The sequence below is a fragment of the Phyllopteryx taeniolatus genome, chromosome 7 (assembly GCF_024500385.1).
Source record: "Phyllopteryx taeniolatus isolate TA_2022b chromosome 7, UOR_Ptae_1.2, whole genome shotgun sequence".
Lineage (NCBI taxonomy): Eukaryota > Metazoa > Chordata > Actinopteri > Syngnathiformes > Syngnathidae > Phyllopteryx > Phyllopteryx taeniolatus.
This window is the reverse complement of record NC_084508.1, coordinates 19,261,380-19,278,276: the sequence shown is the minus strand read 5'-3', so window position 1 is coordinate 19,278,276 and position 16,897 is coordinate 19,261,380. Positions and strand designations below refer to the sequence as shown.

At 40.0% G+C, this 16,897-nt stretch overlaps 1 protein-coding gene across 7 annotated transcripts in view; it reads right to left on the bottom strand.

Moving 5' to 3' along the window:
- LOC133480721 (adhesion G-protein coupled receptor D2) overlaps window positions 1–16,897 on the bottom strand; it is a 106,039-nt gene that overhangs the window by 52,831 nt on the left and 36,311 nt on the right. For all 7 annotated transcript variants that reach the window (XR_009789355.1, XM_061779241.1, XM_061779242.1 and 4 more), the window contains one exon: window positions 1,583–1,624. Coding sequence is in view for 6 of the 7 variants with exons in the window: in XM_061779241.1 (XP_061635225.1) it covers window positions 1,583–1,624 (42 nt within the window). In the remaining variant the exon portion in view is untranslated. The remainder of the gene's footprint in view (window positions 1–1,582; window positions 1,625–16,897) is intronic.

The window sequence follows — 16,897 nt, the reverse complement described above, 5'->3', positions numbered from 1 at the left end:
GACCAATGACACAGAAGTAAAAGCTGATGGCTGACTCCAACAGATTTTTGTTCAGAGGAATTTTCAAACAATTTGCCCTCAAATTAGCATCATTCAGCAGTTTTTTGCCATCTTAATGGAACTATTAATGCATTTTATTGTGTGCATACTTTTAAAGAACATTTGAAATGCTAGTATTTCACTGGCAGGAAAAATTATTATTATTATTTTTTTTTTTTACTCTGAACAAAACCGGAAAAAATGTTTTGCAAACATCACCAAAGGAGTGTGCTTATGGATACACGGTCATGTTCCTGGGAACTGGCAAATGTACATGTACTAATCACAAATTGCAACAACCTGAGGGTCAAGGACAACCTGAGTTACGAAAATGAATTTCAAAGCACAAAGAAAACCACTTTAAGCAAGAATGCACCACTGATTTATTTTACACCTTTAAGGGTGAGATCCTTCCAGCTCCTCACTATCAGTGCTTCACCTTTCACTAACGGACAGCTCCTCAAGCATTGAGAAGAAACCACAAAGACAATTTAAAATACTGTATGCAGAGATTCATGAAGCATTACTTTTTTACATGGCCAAAGGAAAGCTAACACAAATAAGAATGATGCTGGACTAATGAATGACCATTACTAAACAAAGACCCTATATATTCATTTAAAACGCCAAGAAATGCAGATATTTACAGTATATCACGCCCATGCAGTCACAATTTGATTACTTAGTTACTTCAGCATAATATCTGATATGATTTAATTTAGATATCTAATTAGAAAAGCTTTTTTTGTTTGTTTGTTTTTTATTTTACATTCTAAGTTACTGGGATCCTCTACAATGGTGCACAAGATCTTGTTTTCTCAAAATTGTCTAATGACATTTTAGTTTGTCACTTCTAAACAGAAGATACCCATTCAACTAATAAATTAACTCAAACTTTGGCCTGGTTTTAAGTAATTTGGGGCTACATTAACAGTCTTATAGCTGAGATTACCTTTTTGACCAAGAGTGATTTTCATGAGGTGAGTCTCATCCATTAAAATGCATCTCTCTCTGTTGCCAGTAGGCCAGGCCTTATCAAAATGGTAATAATGTAGCATCTCAGTATGATATGTTCTCAGTCCTTCATTGCATATGTATCTTCCTCCGTTTTATGTATAGGGACTGCTTGGGACCTCGCAAAGCACTGGCCAACGGCTTTGTCAGGATTCTAAATGGAGGGCCGTGAGTTTAAAAACTTAAAGAGGCAGTGAAATATTAGGCAATGTAGGTGAGCAATGAGTGGCTGAGAACGACGCCGTGTCAGTGTTTAATGGTCGGACTCGGATGCATATAAGTTAGTCCAACCATGAAGGGCAGTAGGACGCTTGCGTGGAAACGATGTCCCCTTCCCTTCCATCTTCGCCCTCCTCCCACCATCAACCGTCTCACACACACACGCACACACAAGCACGCACGCACACACACACGTGGTCCTACTTGCTGCAACCCCCCAAATCGGCACAGCTTTTAACCATGGAGCACATCAGAAACTTGTCATTTCTCTCATTCACTGCGACAGCCTTGAGACACAATGCAGACTTACCTCTGTGTTGTACACCCCATATATCAGGAAGATGAACAGACCCTGCAAACAGACAAAGAGAGTGGTAATAAGATGGGAGGACAAAGTTGTTACACTTGTTTTCTCTCTTATTTAAAAAATCAGCTCAAATGACTGCAGTAATTAGCAGTTCATGAAATGAGAAGTCGCGCTTAAAATGTGAACAGCTTCTCCAAACTGTGGCCCTCTTTGTATCCTTTACAATAGTTGTCCAACAATCCAACCTTCTCACAAAACATTCAAATCGAAAGTACAACTACATTTTTTCAATATAGATTCAGTCAAAGATAAAAAAAAGAAAAAAAAACACACACACACAATGATGAATAGCAAGGAGACACAATAGCCACAATGCGAGATCCAAAGACAGTAAAAGAGACGCACAAAAACACACGCATACAAAAAGCCCAACTCAAGCCCGTCAAAACGATCAAGGAAAACTATTCAAGGAAAGCAGAGAAAGGGAGAGGATAAGGAGAATAATGAAAAAATGATGGATAAAAGATATTTCATGTTCACAGAACTCTGTGGCTTGTACCCTGAACCCAACAATACCCTGCCCTTGAATGAATAAATGCCGCACAGAAGAATTGTTATTTTTCATTGGAAATCTTTGTACATACAAGTGTGCACCTTCGCCTTCAGTCCATAATGTAAATCTGTTGCCTCAGTGGAAATGATGGCAACTGCCACAAAAGAAAGAACACGAAAAGTTGGGGGAAATCCTATAACAGGTCAATAGAAAGAGTGGGTTCTTTTATAAGCCAACTGCACAATGATTTGGATCTTGTTCACACAAATAAACTTTAAGAAGCATTGGACATCTGTTGGCACAATTTGAAAAATAAATCATCAAGGTCCAGTGAAATAATTTGGCAACAAAGATGTTTCAAGCCAATAATAAAAAGAGTAACTATAGCCTCTATTCTAGTATCTATAGTTTTGTAATAAGTGGTGCTGTTCAGTTCAGGCTGTTTATTATTTGAAGGTACAGCATAAGATGGTTTTGTGTTCTTTCCATTCCATTGTCGTCGTTCCACAGAAATAAAAAAACGTTGTAGTCGACAAAGCGACAGACTGCATTGTATCTAGCTGCATCCTTTGGCTAACATACCGCTGCCACTGGTAAGGACATGCCAAAATGCGTATGGCTTCAATTTAAGTATGAGGGTGGATACCATTTATAATGAAAAGACAAATATGACGTGTATAAGGTGTGTATCATTGAATTGAACCAAAGTGCGCGTAATGACTTACTTGTAGGTACAGTGTATACACACGCAGGCGCGCACACACACACACACGCACACACACACGCACACACACACACACAGAATAATAGATGGCCTTTTGTTAATTTGCACATATACCCTATTGTATTGCATTACAATTGCAATTCCCAACTCATTGTTTTCATTTGATTACCATGTTTTTGATCATTGCTCATATTTGTAATTAAGCTTTTGTTGTACAGTGAACAAAGTGGTAAGAACATGCTGCGCACATTAAGAAAAGTGGTCTATTAGAGAATAATTGAGTTAAAAATAAGTGGCAGCACAACAATAATGATGGATTGTTTAAAATGTTAATTCATTAATATTCCCACTATAAACAAACACAAACAAAATTGGGGCACATTATTTAAATGTGGGTGCACTTTTCTTAACCAAGTTCTGTTTCTTTTGAACTCTCTAGCAAATGGTACAAATTTATGCAAAGGATGAACACAGTTGCTTTCAAAGTATTGCTTTACTGCACATCAAACAAGAGAGCATAAATTAATTAGCAGCCAACTAATTCTGCAACAATTGTATGTTTAAAAAGTTAAATCCAGAAAACATTGTGTTTGACCAAAAACAATCATCCCCCCCAGAGAGTGGTGCCATGCAACGCAACACAGAAAATTACATTTGTTACAACAATAAGGATTTCCATGTTACAAGCGCTAAGAGTTTGACCCGCAGTAGAAAAGCACACATGTAAAATTACTTGCAGGAATTCACAATCACTATGTTGTGTCCAATAATGTTGTTCAACATATGACCACAAGCTGTCAATGTGTATGAAAACTGAATGGAGGCCCTTTCACATGCTGACCTGCTTAATGCTAACCTGAGATTTTTTAGACATGATTTAAATGGGCCTGGCTTATTTAAAAACAAAAACATGATAATCAATGTACAGATTTAATTGCTGCGGGATTGATCCTGTGACTTTTCGTAAATACTTATTGAAAGTGGCTTTTTCATCAGACACACTTCCACGTCTTTGGGATTTTGTTATGGTCCAATAAAACCAAGGTTAAAATATTTTGGCCATAATTCTAAAAGGTTTGTTTGGCGCAAACACAACACTGATCGTCACCAAAAGAACAACATACTGTACCTACAACGAAGCATGGTGGTGGGCGCATCATGCATTGGGGGTGTTTTTAGTCAGGTGGAATTGGAGTCTTAGACAAGTTGGAGGGAATTACGAACAATTTGAAATAGCGAGTCAGAAACCTTCAGGCTTCAGTTACAAATAAATAAAAAGTCACGAAAAGTCTACTAGAACAACTGAACCATATCTGAGGTTAATCAGAAGCTCTTTAAATGGAGGCAGGTGTGTGCTGACTCTCATTTAACATGTTTGAATATTATTGGTTAATTTTAAATACAGCCAAATCTCCAGTTATAAGAGGGTGTGCAAACCTGTGCAACCACATTATCTCAGTTGTTTATTTTACTTCGGCTCTCAAAAACCTCAATTGAGTAGTGCAGGTTACAGGTCAAATTAATGGTGGATTTTTTTTTTTTTTAATGATTTGTCCTGGTCTCATTTGTATATCACAAAAACCTAGCATTTGAACAGGGATGTGTAGACTTTTAGATCCACTGTAGATATACATTTATAATTTTAAAAAAATATATATAGTTGAATTTAGTTTTTGGCGGCACGGTGGAGACTGGTTAGCACATCTGCCTCATAGTTCTGAGGACAGGGGTTCGCCTGTGTGGAGTTTGCATGTTCTCCCAGTGCCTTCGTGGGTTTTCTCCGGGCCCTCCGGTTTCCTCCCACATCCCAAAAACATGCACGGTAGGTTGAGGACTCTAAATTGCCTTTAAGTGTGAATGTGTGCGCGAATGGTTCTTTGTTTATATGTGCCCTGCGATTGGCTGTTGACCAGTTCAGGGTCTACCCCGCCTTGCGCCTGAAGATTGCTGGGATAGGCTCCAGCACGCCCGCGACCCTAGTGAGGATAAGCAGAACGGAAGATGAATGAATGAATTTAGTTTTTTTAATTTGTCTTCATAGAATTGCTGTTACTGCCATTGCTAAACATTAAAAATAATTTATACTTGTCTAAATGCTCATCAATTTTAACTGGATTAGATTAGACAAAAACACTTTATTGTTTGAGCCGACCAACTCCTTTTTCTTCAGGAGCTAAAGACCACAACCTCCAGGTACTTTGAAAATACCCACGAAAAACAGAGGTAGCTATTTCAAAAACCCAATGTAAAAATTCCCTGCCGAGCTTCAAAAACTCAGAGACGTTTCACAAATAGAGCTATCTGCATCTCTACTTGGCAAAAAAAAAGAGGGAGGTAGTCCTTACACCTGGTAATCATTACAGAAATGAGAGACAGAGGAGGTGAAAATGCTGTGATGGAGGAAAAAAGACAAGAAATTCACACTTCTGCACTGGGACTTGCTAATGTCTCTGACCCCTTCATGCATAAACAGTTTAATTAACATGTATACATAACTTTCACTTTAACTGCTCATGGCATGTCAAATCAAAGTATCTGTCAGTGCTGTGAAGCAACGAGTTGATGCTGTGCAGGTCCTCGGTTCATATTCACCCTTTTCTAACGGCTCCAGCTGGCAAGACCACATGAAGCCAGACAAACAGGCAGGTAGACAGCCAGGCTGCTCTGCTGTCAATTTGATGAGATAAACACCTCTCCATGCAAGCTTTAACACCCAAAACCAAGGGACAGTACATTATGATTTTTAAAGGAGAGAACAACTTTATAGAACACAGAACAACAAAAATTTGAGCAAAATGCCTTTAATCAGCTTATAAAATACACCATACCTGTAAATGTGAGGTCATGGTTGAACATAGGCTGAATAAGTCAAACTAAATCTTTACAATATCATTTCTGGGTTTACCGTGATGAAATCACTGCAGCCTTGGTATTTTAATAATGTCTATGTGAGCCCCAGATTTGGTCATTTAAGTGAGCATTCTAAACGAATTGTTCATGTGATTATTCTAAGCCAATCACTGAGTAATGAAATAAAATAACAATACACAAACAATTATGGACTATATACAAACCCTAATTCCAATAAAGTTGGGACATTGTGTAAAACGTAAATAAAAACAGAATACAATGATTTGCAAATGCTTTTCAACCTACAGTATATTCAATTTAATACACTACAAAAACCAGATCTTTAATGTTCAAACTGATTGTTATTGTTGTTTTGCAAATACAGTATTCTGTCATTTTGAATTTGATGTCTGCAACACGTTCCAAAAGCGCTAGGACAGGGGCAACACAAGACTGGGAAAGTTGAGGAATGTTCGAAAAAAAATCACCTGTTTGGAAAATTCCTCAGGTGGACAGGTTAAATGGAAATAGGTGAGTGTTATGATTGGGTATGAAAGGAGCATCCCCAAAAGGCTCAGTTGTTGGGTTGAGGTTCACCACTTTGTGAACAACTGCGTGAGGAAATAGTCCAACAGTTTAAGAGCAACATTTCTCAACGTATAATTGCAAGGAATTTAGGGATTTCATCATCTACGGTGCATAGCATCATCAAAAGATTCAGAGAATCAGGAGAAATCTCTGCACGTGATTGGCGAGGCCAAAAACAACATTGAATGTCCGTGACCTTTGATACATCAGGTGGTACTGCAATAAAAATCGGCATCATTGTGTAAAGGATATTGCCACGTGGGCTCACGAACACTTCAGAGAACCATTTTCTGTTAACACAATTTGACACTTCATCTGCAAATGCAAGTTACAACTTTACCATACAAAGCAAACGCCACATACTGTATCAACAACACCCAAAAATACCACTGGCTTCTCTGGGCTGGAGCTCATCTGAGATGGACTGACATAAAGTGGAAAAATGTGCTGTGGTCTGATGAATCCACATTTCAAATTGCTTTTGAAAATAATGTCCTCTGGGCCAAAGAGGAAAAGGACAATCCGGATTGTTATCAGGGCAAAGTTCAAAAGCCAGCATTTGTGATGGTATTGGGGGGGGGTGTTCACGCCCATGGCACAGTAACTTGCACATCTGTGAAGCCATCATTGATGCTGAAAGGTACATACAGGCTTTGGAGCAACGTATGCTGCCATCCAAGCAGCAGCTTTTTAAGGGATGCCCCTGTTTATTTTAGCAAGATTCTGCATGTGTTACAACAGTGTGCCTTTGTCGTAAAAGAGAGCAAGTACTCTCGACTGGTCTGCCAGCAGTCCAGACTTGTCTCCAATTTAAAATGTATGGCATATTATGAAGCGCAAAATATGACAACGGAGTCCCTGGACTGTTGAGCAACTTAAGTTGTACATACTGTAAAGCAAGAATGGGAAAAGAAATCCACCAACAAAGCTTCAACAATTAGTGTCCTCAATTCCCAAATGCTTATTGAGTGTTGTTAAAAGGAAAGGTGATGCAACACAGGGGTAAACATTCCTGTCCCACCTGGAACACGCTGCATGCATCAAATTCCAAATGAGTGAATATTGGCAATAAAAAAAAAAACCAGAAATAATGTATTGTAGCGCATTCAATTGAATATCCAATAGGTTAAGAAGGATTTGCAAATCACTGTATTCAATTTGTATTTACCTTTTACACAACAACCCAACTTCATTGGAATTGGCCATTGCAGTGAAAAAGTATTTGTCCGCTTCTCAATTTCAAATTTATTTGCATAGTCCCCACTCTGTTTAAAAATCGTAAAAAAATTTCAATATCATCCATACATTTTCGGTACCGCATACCGTCAATAGGGGTCGCGGGTGAGCTGAAGCCTATCATAGCTGACTCTGGGCGAGAGGCGCGTTACACCCTGAACTGGTTGCCAGCCAACCGGAGGACACATAAACAACCATTCGCACTCACAGCCACACATTCGGGCAGTTTAGAGTTTTCAATTACCCTACCATGCATGTTTTTGCACACAGGCGGATTTGAACCCGGTTCCTCAGAACTGTGAGGCAAATGTGCTAACCAGTCGCTCACTGTGTCACCATGTAAATATCAGACAAATATAAACCAAATAAACATAAAATGCAGTTTTTAAAATGGTGATTTTCTTTTATAAGGAAAAAAAAATCTAAACCACCTGGCACTGTGTGAAGAAGTAATTGCCCCCCTTGTTAACTTATGAATAAATTGTGTCCATTAATTTTTTGGGGGAAAGCTGAATTCATTTTTACTGATCACACCCAAGCCTGATTACCTCCAGACCTGTTAAAAAAATTACTAAAATACACTCTGTCTGACAAAATGAAGCCAAAAGATTTCAAAAAGCTGCAACAAAATGCCATGATCCAAATAAATTCAAGAAGCCATTTGCTAAAATCATTTAAGTTCATTTTTTTCCTCATTAATGTACACACACACACACACACACACATACATATATATATATATATATATATATATATATATACACATATATGTATGCATATATGTATAAAACACTAGGGTTTAAAAGTTCACCATGAAAATTATATGCTGTACAAATTGAATACCATTGGAAGAGCTCCTCACAGCAGGAGGGCATAGCTTAATACCCCTGCCCAGAGGTGTCACTAGGTTTTATGGATTGGGGGGGGGGGGGGGGGGCTTAGCCCCCAGCAGTGTCGCACCTGGAAAATATTACTGTTGACAGGGGTGGGGAGAGGGAAGGTGGGGGTGCTGATCCAACTTTTTCGTTCTACCCACACTATAGTGTGGGCACCAGCAGGGCGGCCGAAACATTGTAGAGGGCCTTCTAAGCCTAGCGACGCCACTGCGCCTACCGCAATGGTTTTGTTTTGACCTCATTGTCTTACATTTATATAATAGCGTTGGTCATTTTTTGAGAAGAACTATTAGGACACACACATGCACTCAACTCAGTTGTCACATAGAGTGGGAGACCCCCAAATCAGTGTGCCACTATTGGGTGTTGTTAAAGCGGGATCATACAAATACACCGATGCTGGTGGAAACACAGTATTGGTGTGCAATGGCTCAGGAGAGGAGGGAGAGTTATTAACTTAGCCCTGAACCACCTACTTAATATAGGGGCCGGCAGTGATCACTAACAGAGCCTGGCAGAGGTGACAGCTTTTGGCCCTGCTTGACGAAATCCAATTGAAAAGCAGCGAAGAGGAACAACAAGCCCAAAACAGATGTTGCTCACTACCTCCGACACTACTTGGGTCCTTACAATCCAGAGGCAACAAAACACAACAGTAACTCTAACGTACATAATGACATACAACAAAGCAGAATGCACAAATATAAGGTATATATTAGAGTCCCATGACTTCAATATAACTGCATATACTGTACAAAAGGAGAGACAAGAACATATAGACATCAAATATCTGATTTATTTAAGACTGTTGATGATTGAGCTCATTCATCTAGTTTGGTTTTGAGAAAAAAATCTTGGTTCATTTCATAATTTTCTAGGTTTAATGAGTTTTTGCAGCAAATAACTAAATACTGTACACTTTGAAAATGCACTTCAACCGACAGAATTGACATGTATTTCACCAATCTATTGATCCAATCAGCTAAAGGAACAGCCTTAATCCTTATTGAAACTTAATCAAGAATACAAAGAATAATGTAATTGAAAACAGACCGTTTGTCAGATAGTTAAAAATCACCAGAAAAAAACATCTCATCAATGAGTAAAGACCCACCCAATAATTAATTTATCTCTGCATTTTACTGACAGGGTATGTCGCCAAAAGCACAATTCACATGCCCTCAAAACATCACAGTCCCTTTCTTTAAGATTAATTGGGTTTAGCAAGGTTGTCCTTTCATCATCATTTATAAATTCCCTTTTTGTTCCACTTCTTCTACTATCACAAAAGAGCAACAAATGTTGGAGGTTGTGGATTGAAATGGACTGAAATCAATTGTATATCTTTATTGCCTGTCAATGACAAATAACGTTTGCCATTGCTCTAGCATTGAGTCAGTGTGTCATATTGATTTTACATCAGACCGACAAACGTTATTGAAGCAATAACAGATGAGCTGTCTCCTTTACGTGTGTTAATGATTAAATAAACCCGTAAAACAAAGGGTGTGTGGGAATGAGAGGTTCATTCAATTTATTGCTACACACGTTAACATAATTCTAAAATCTTTACAAAAAAATTTACTTGTTGGGAGAGCTATAGGTTTTAGATATGCCCCTTTGAAAAAAGCTGTACTAGGCACATGTGGTAATAGGATGGAAAGGTTGTGGGGGTATTGAGAATGAGAGAAAGTGGACTGTAAACAAACTAGATTTTAAACAAGACAATTTAGGGTTGGCGTGCCTATAGCGCCAAGGAAAACATAGCTGTAGAAAACTGATCCAAAGATTCTGCACATGGGTCAAAGAAGGAGTCTTTGAACTGGCAAGGCAAAGTGTTCTGCCAATGCACAGAGCTGTTTAATTAACAATACTAAGGTATCCACGAAGCCATTCTGGGGCACCACCTTGTCAAAGTGTATGTGCGCTCACTGTCAATCCCAGGGTGTTTTTAAACACTAAGTTCTCCCACTGATGGAGGGAAAAAAAGTGTTGAATAGGAGGAAAACTTGGCTGGACATCATATTCTTCTGAACACAACACATGCACACACATTCTTTTATTTTGCATAAGCTAGGCACATTAGATATGAATGAAGATTACAATTTAATTCAATAACTTGAATTTCCCTAAATTTTATGTTTCAAACTATTGGGAGTGTAAACCAATTAATGAAATAACTAGGGATTTGACATAGTACTGTAAATATCTGACGGCCAATGAAGTTATTTAAAAAAAAAATTAAATAAAAACAAATTTCAAAAAAACCTCGCCGGTGTGGGACAGACAACACGTCTGAGACAGGCAACACGCAATGCCCGGATCAAACTACAAGACAAATTTGCTCTTTCACGATTGCAGACTACTGCAATAAAATCTTGTATTCCGATACCACTGCATCCCGTTTTTTACGATCATTTTACAACAACAAGAGTGGAGCGCGCCGACGGTATTATAAGGACAAAATGGGGGAAAACGTGTGTTGGTGGTCACCGGTGCTCAGGACAGGAGAGGACGTTCGTTTAAGGCTTGCTTGAGGTATGTTCACGTACTTTTAATATGATACGGCTCGCAAGCAGGCAACAAAACGTTATGGAGCCTAGCAAGCTACTACTAGCACGAACGGTTGGGTGAAGTAATTTAATTAAAAATAAAGTAATTTCATTACAGTAAGTTAGCACCCATTATTTCTGTCATGTAATATTGGTTCGACCTGACTGATTAGAATACACAAACTGACTAGCGCAGTGATTTCCAACCTTTATGGAGCCAAGGAACATATTTTACAATTGAAAAATCTCACGGCACACCAACAAACAAAAATGTCACAAAAAGTGGATACATTAATTACTGTATTTACTTCCTGCCATCTAATAGAAGACCATTCATTTGTTCTGTCTGTCACTATGCTTCACTGGCATAAATAGAGGAACAAAGATACATTATTTATTGTAAATATAATTTGAGCAATTAAGTACACGAGTATGTACAGTAAAGGAACAGGTCATTTAAATAGACACATTCCTCCATCTTGTGATGGAGTTTTTTTAAACTCGCTGAGCGGTGATCGGCCCCAAAAATCCTGATCGTGTAAAGCCTAATATATATATATATATATAAAACATTTTTATGTACAAAATCCAAATTGGTGGTGCAGAAAAAAGTTGCGTAGAAATGAAGGAGATGCCTGACAAAGATAAGAGATGACTGATTATAAGATTGTACGGTACTAAAGATACAAACCCCAATTCTTATGCAGTTGGGATGTGTAAAATATAAATAAAAACAGAATATAATGGCTTGCAAATCCTTTTCAACCTATATTCAACTGAATATGCTACAAAAACAAGATGTTGTTCAAACTGATAAACTTTGTTTTTTGCAAATATTATCTCATTTTGAATTTAATGCCTACAACACGTTCCAAAAAGCTGGGAAAGGGGGCAACAAAAGACTGGAAAAATGAGGAATACTCCAAAAACACCTATTTGTAACATTCCATGGGTGAACAGGTTAAGTGGAAACAGGTGAGTGTCATGATTGGGTATAAAAAGAGCATCCCCCAAAATGCTCAGTTTTCCACAAGCAAGGATGGGGCGAGGGTGACCTCTTTGTGAACAACTGTGTGAGAAAATAGTCCAACAGTTTAAGAATAAGGTTTCTCAACGTACAATTTCAAGGAATTTAGGGATTTCATCATCTATGGTCCATAATGCAGCCCTATGGGGGGCACAAGTCAGTGCAAACTGTAGGCCGGTCCCAAGCCCGGATAAATGCAGAGGGTTGCGTCAGGAAGGGCATCCGGCTTAAAACCTTGCCAAACAAATATGAGCGTTCATCCAAAGAATTCCATACCGGATCGGTCGTGGCCCGGGTTAACAACGTCCGCCACCGGCGCCGTCAACCTGCAGGGCGCTGTTGGAAATTCAGCTACTGTGGGTCGAAGTCGAAGTCAAAGAAGAAGAAGAAGAAGAAGAAGAGGTGGAAAGCGGGTTTTTCGGCAGAAAGAGAAGAGGAAAACACAGAGCCTAGAACTGAATGTGGGGACTTTGAATGTTGGGACTATGACAGGAAAATCTCGGGAGTTGGTTGACATGATGATTAGGAGAAAGGTTGATATATTGTGTGTCCAGGAGACCAGGTGGAAAGGCAGTAAGGCTAGAAGTTTAGGGGCAGGGTTTAAATTATTTTACCATGGTGTAGATGGGAAGAGAAATGGAGTCGGGGTTATTTTAAAAGAAGAGTTGGCTAAGAATGTCTTGGAGGTGAAAAGAGTATCAGATCGAGTGATGAGGCTGAAATTTGAAATTGAGGGTGTTATGTGTAATGTGATTAGTGGCTATGCCCCACAGGTAGGATGTGACCTAGAGGTGAAAGAGAAATTCTGGAAGGAGCTAGATGATGTAGTTCTGAGCATCCCAGACAGAGAGAGAGTCGTAATTGGTGCAGATTGTAATGGACATGTTGGTGAAGGTAATAAGGATGATGAAGAAGTGATGGGTAAGTACGGTATCCAGGAAAGGAACTTGGAGGGACAGATGGTGGTAGACTTTGCAACAAGGATGCAAATGGCTGTAGTGAACACTTTTTTCCAGAAGAGGCACGAACATAGGGTGACCTACAAGAGCGGAGGTAGAAGCACACAGGTGGATTACATCTTGTGCAGACGATGTAATCTGAAGGAGGTTACCAACTGTAAGGTAGTGGTAGGGGAGAGTGTGGCTAGACAGCATAGGATGGTGGTGTGTAAGATGACTCTGGTGGTGGGGAGGAAAATTAGGAAGACAAAGGCAGAGAAGAGAACCATGTGGTGGAAGCTGAGACAGGACGAGTGTTGTGCAGCCTTTCGGGAAGAGGTGATACAGGCTCTCGGTGGACGGGAAGAGCTTCCAGAAGACTGGACCACTGCAGCCAAGGTGATCAGAGAAGCAGGCAGGAGAGTACTTGGTGTATCTTCTGGCAGGAAAGGAGAGAAGGAGACTTGGTGGTGGAACCTCACAGTACAGGAAATCATACAAGGAAAACGGTTAGCTAAGAAGAAGTGGGACACTGAGAGGACCGAGGAGAGGCGAAAGGAATACATTGAGATGCGACACAGGGCAAAGGTAGAGGTGGCAAAGGCAAAACAAGAGGCATATGATGACATGTATGGCAGGTTGGACACTAAAGAAGGAGAAAAGGATCTATACAGGCTGGCCAGACAGAGGGATAGAGATGGGAAGGATGTGCAGCAGGTTAGGGTGATTAAGGATAGAGATGGAAATATGTTGACTGGTGCCAGCAGTGTGCTAGGTAGATGGAAAGAATACTTCGAGGAGTTGATGAATGAGGAAAATGATAGAGAAGGGAGAGTAGAAGAGGCAAGTGTGGTGGACCAGGAAGTGGCAATGATTAGTAAGGGGGAAGTTAGAAAGGCATTAAAGAGAATGAAAAATGGAAAGGCAGTTGGTCCTGATGACATTCCTGTGGAGGTATGGAAGCATCTAGGAGAGGTGGCTGTGGAGTTTTTGACCAGCTTGTTCAATAGAATTCTAGTGCGTGAGAAGATGCCTGAGGAATGGAGGAAAAGTGTACTGGTGCCCATTTTTAAGAACAAAGGTGATGTGCAGAGCTGTGGCAACTATAGAGGAATAAAGTTGATGAGCCACACAATGAAGTTATGGGAAAGAGTAGTGGAGGCTAGACTCAGGACAGAAGTGAGTATTTGCGAGCAACAGTATGGTTTCATGCCTAGAAAGAGTACCACAGATGCAATTTTTGCCTTGAGGATGTTGATGGAAAAGTACAGAGAAGGTCAGAAGGAGCTACATTGTGTCTTTGTAGATTTAGAGAAAGCCTATGACAGAGTACCCAGAGAGGAACTGTGGTACTGCATGCGGAAGTCTGGAGTGGCAGAGAAGTATGTTAGAATAATACAGGACATGTACGAGGGCAGCAGAACAGCGGTGAGGTGTGCTGTCGGTGTGACAGAAGAATTTAAGGTGGACGTGGGACTGCATCAGGGAGCCCCTTCCTTTTTGCAGTGGTGATGGATAGGCTGACAGATGAGGTTAGATTGGAATCCCCGTGGACCATGATGTTTGCAGATGACATTGTGATCTGCAGTGAAAGCAGGGAGCAGCTGGAGGGACAGTTAGAAAGATGGAGGCATGCACTGGAAAGAAGAGGAATGAAGATTAGCCGAAGTAAAACAGAATATATGTGCATGAATGAGAGGGGTGGTGGGGGAAGAATGAGGCTACAGGGAGAAGAGATGGCAAGGGTAGAGGACTTTAAATACTTGGGGTCAACCGTCCAGAGCAATGGTGAGTGTGGTCAGGAAGTGAAGAAACGGGTCCAAGCAGGTTGGAACGGGTGGAGGAAGGTGTCAGGTGTGTTATGTGACAGAAGAGTCTCTGCTAGGATGAAGGGCAAAGTTTATAAAACAGTGGTGAGGCCAGCCATGATGTATGGATTAGAGACAGTGGCACTGAAGAGAAAACAGGAAGCAGAGCTGGAGGTGACGGAAATGAAGATGTTGAGGTTCGCTCTCGGAGTGACCAGGTTGGATAAAATTAGAAATGAGCTCATCAGAGGGACAGCCAAGGTTCGACGTTTTGGAGACCAAGTTAGAGAGAGCAGACTTCAATGGTTTGGACACGTCCAGAGGAGAGAGAGTGAGTATATTGGTAGAAGGATGATGAGGATGGAGCTGCCAGGCAAGAGAGCTAGAGGAAGACCAAAGAGAAGGTTGATGGATGTCGTGAGGGAAGACATGATGGCAGTTGGTGTTCGAGAGGAGGATGCAGGAGATAGGCTCTCATGGAAAAGGATGACGCGCTGTGGCGACCCCTAACGGGACAAGCCGAAAGGAAAAGAAGAAGATCATCTATGGTCCATAAAATAATTGAAAGATTCAGAGAATCTGGAGAAATCTATGCACGTTAAGTGGCAAGGCCGAAAAACAACATTGAATGTCCGTGACCTTCAATCCCTCAGGCAACACTGCATTAAAAATTGGCATCATTGTGTAAAGGATATTGCCTCATGGGCTCGGGAACACTTCAGAAAACCATTGTAAGTTAACACAGTTTGTTGCTACATCTACAGATGCAAGTCAAAACGCTACCATGGAAAGCAAAAGCCAATATCCACAAGATTGACTGACGCAAAGTGGAAAAGTGTGCAGTGGTCTGACGAGTCCACATTTCAAACCGTTTCTTTAAATCATGGACGTCGTGTCCTCCGGGCCAAAGAGGAAAAGGACCATCTGGATTGTTATCAGCGCAAAGTTCAAAAGCCAGCCTCCGTGATGGTATGGGGGTGTGTTAGTGCTTATGGCGTGGGTAACTTGCACATCTGGGAACGCACCATCAAGGCTAACAGGTACATACAGGTTTTGGAGCAACATAGTGTATGTTGTCATCCAAGCAGAGTTTTTTTCTGGGACATCCCTGCTTATTTAAGCAAGGCAATCCCAAGGCACATTCTGCATGTGTTACAACAGCGTCGCTTAGTAGTAAAATAGTGCAAGTACTAGACTGGCCTGATAATGAAAATGAAAATGTGCGGCGCATTATGAAGCGCAAAATACGATAACGAAGACTGTTGAGCAACTGAAGATGTAAATCAAGCAAAAATGGGAAAGCTACAAAGCTTCAACAATTAGTGTGCTAAGTTCCCAAATGCTTAATGAGCGTTATTAAAAGGAAAGTTGGTGTAACACAGTGGTAAACATGCCACTGCCCCAGCTTTTTTTGTAACGTATTGCAGACATCAAATTCAAAATAAGTGAATATTTGCACACACAAAAAAAAGGTTTATCAGTTTAAATATTAAATATCTTGTCTTTGTAGTGTATTCAATTCAATATACCGGTAGGTTGAAAACGATTTGTAAATCATTGTATTCACTTTTTATTTACGTTTTACACAATATCCCAACTTCATTTGAATTGGGGTTTGTAGATATAATATGTGGATTGTGTTTAAGCATAATTCCACATCATGGGAATAGTAATTCCAACTCTTATTCTGATTGACTGTCATGCGTATATATGGATGTAGTTATGTATAGTTTTAGGATGTACTGTACCAGACAACAGTAGAGTGGTGACAATTCTCAACAAACCACAAGTTGCATGCAAGGGTGTCATCCTAAACCTACATAATATGACCAACAGGAACAATAAAAACGATGCTCGGACTTGGACGAAGCCTCACTTTATCATTTTCTTGTACATGTGTTTCTACATACATCAATGTTTTTGGGCCATACAAAGTTCACATTTTGCTCAAGGAACAACAGAATATTTTTCAAGGCATGAAAACAAATTTAAAATCAACTGATGATATTTTGTAGACATACAACATACTTTCACACATACACACCACCGTTTCAACAGAAACAAAATTGCACTGCTGACAAGACTGTGAAGCAGTGCCCTTGACTAGCAATGACAAATGGATACAATATGCAAAATCTTAATAAGT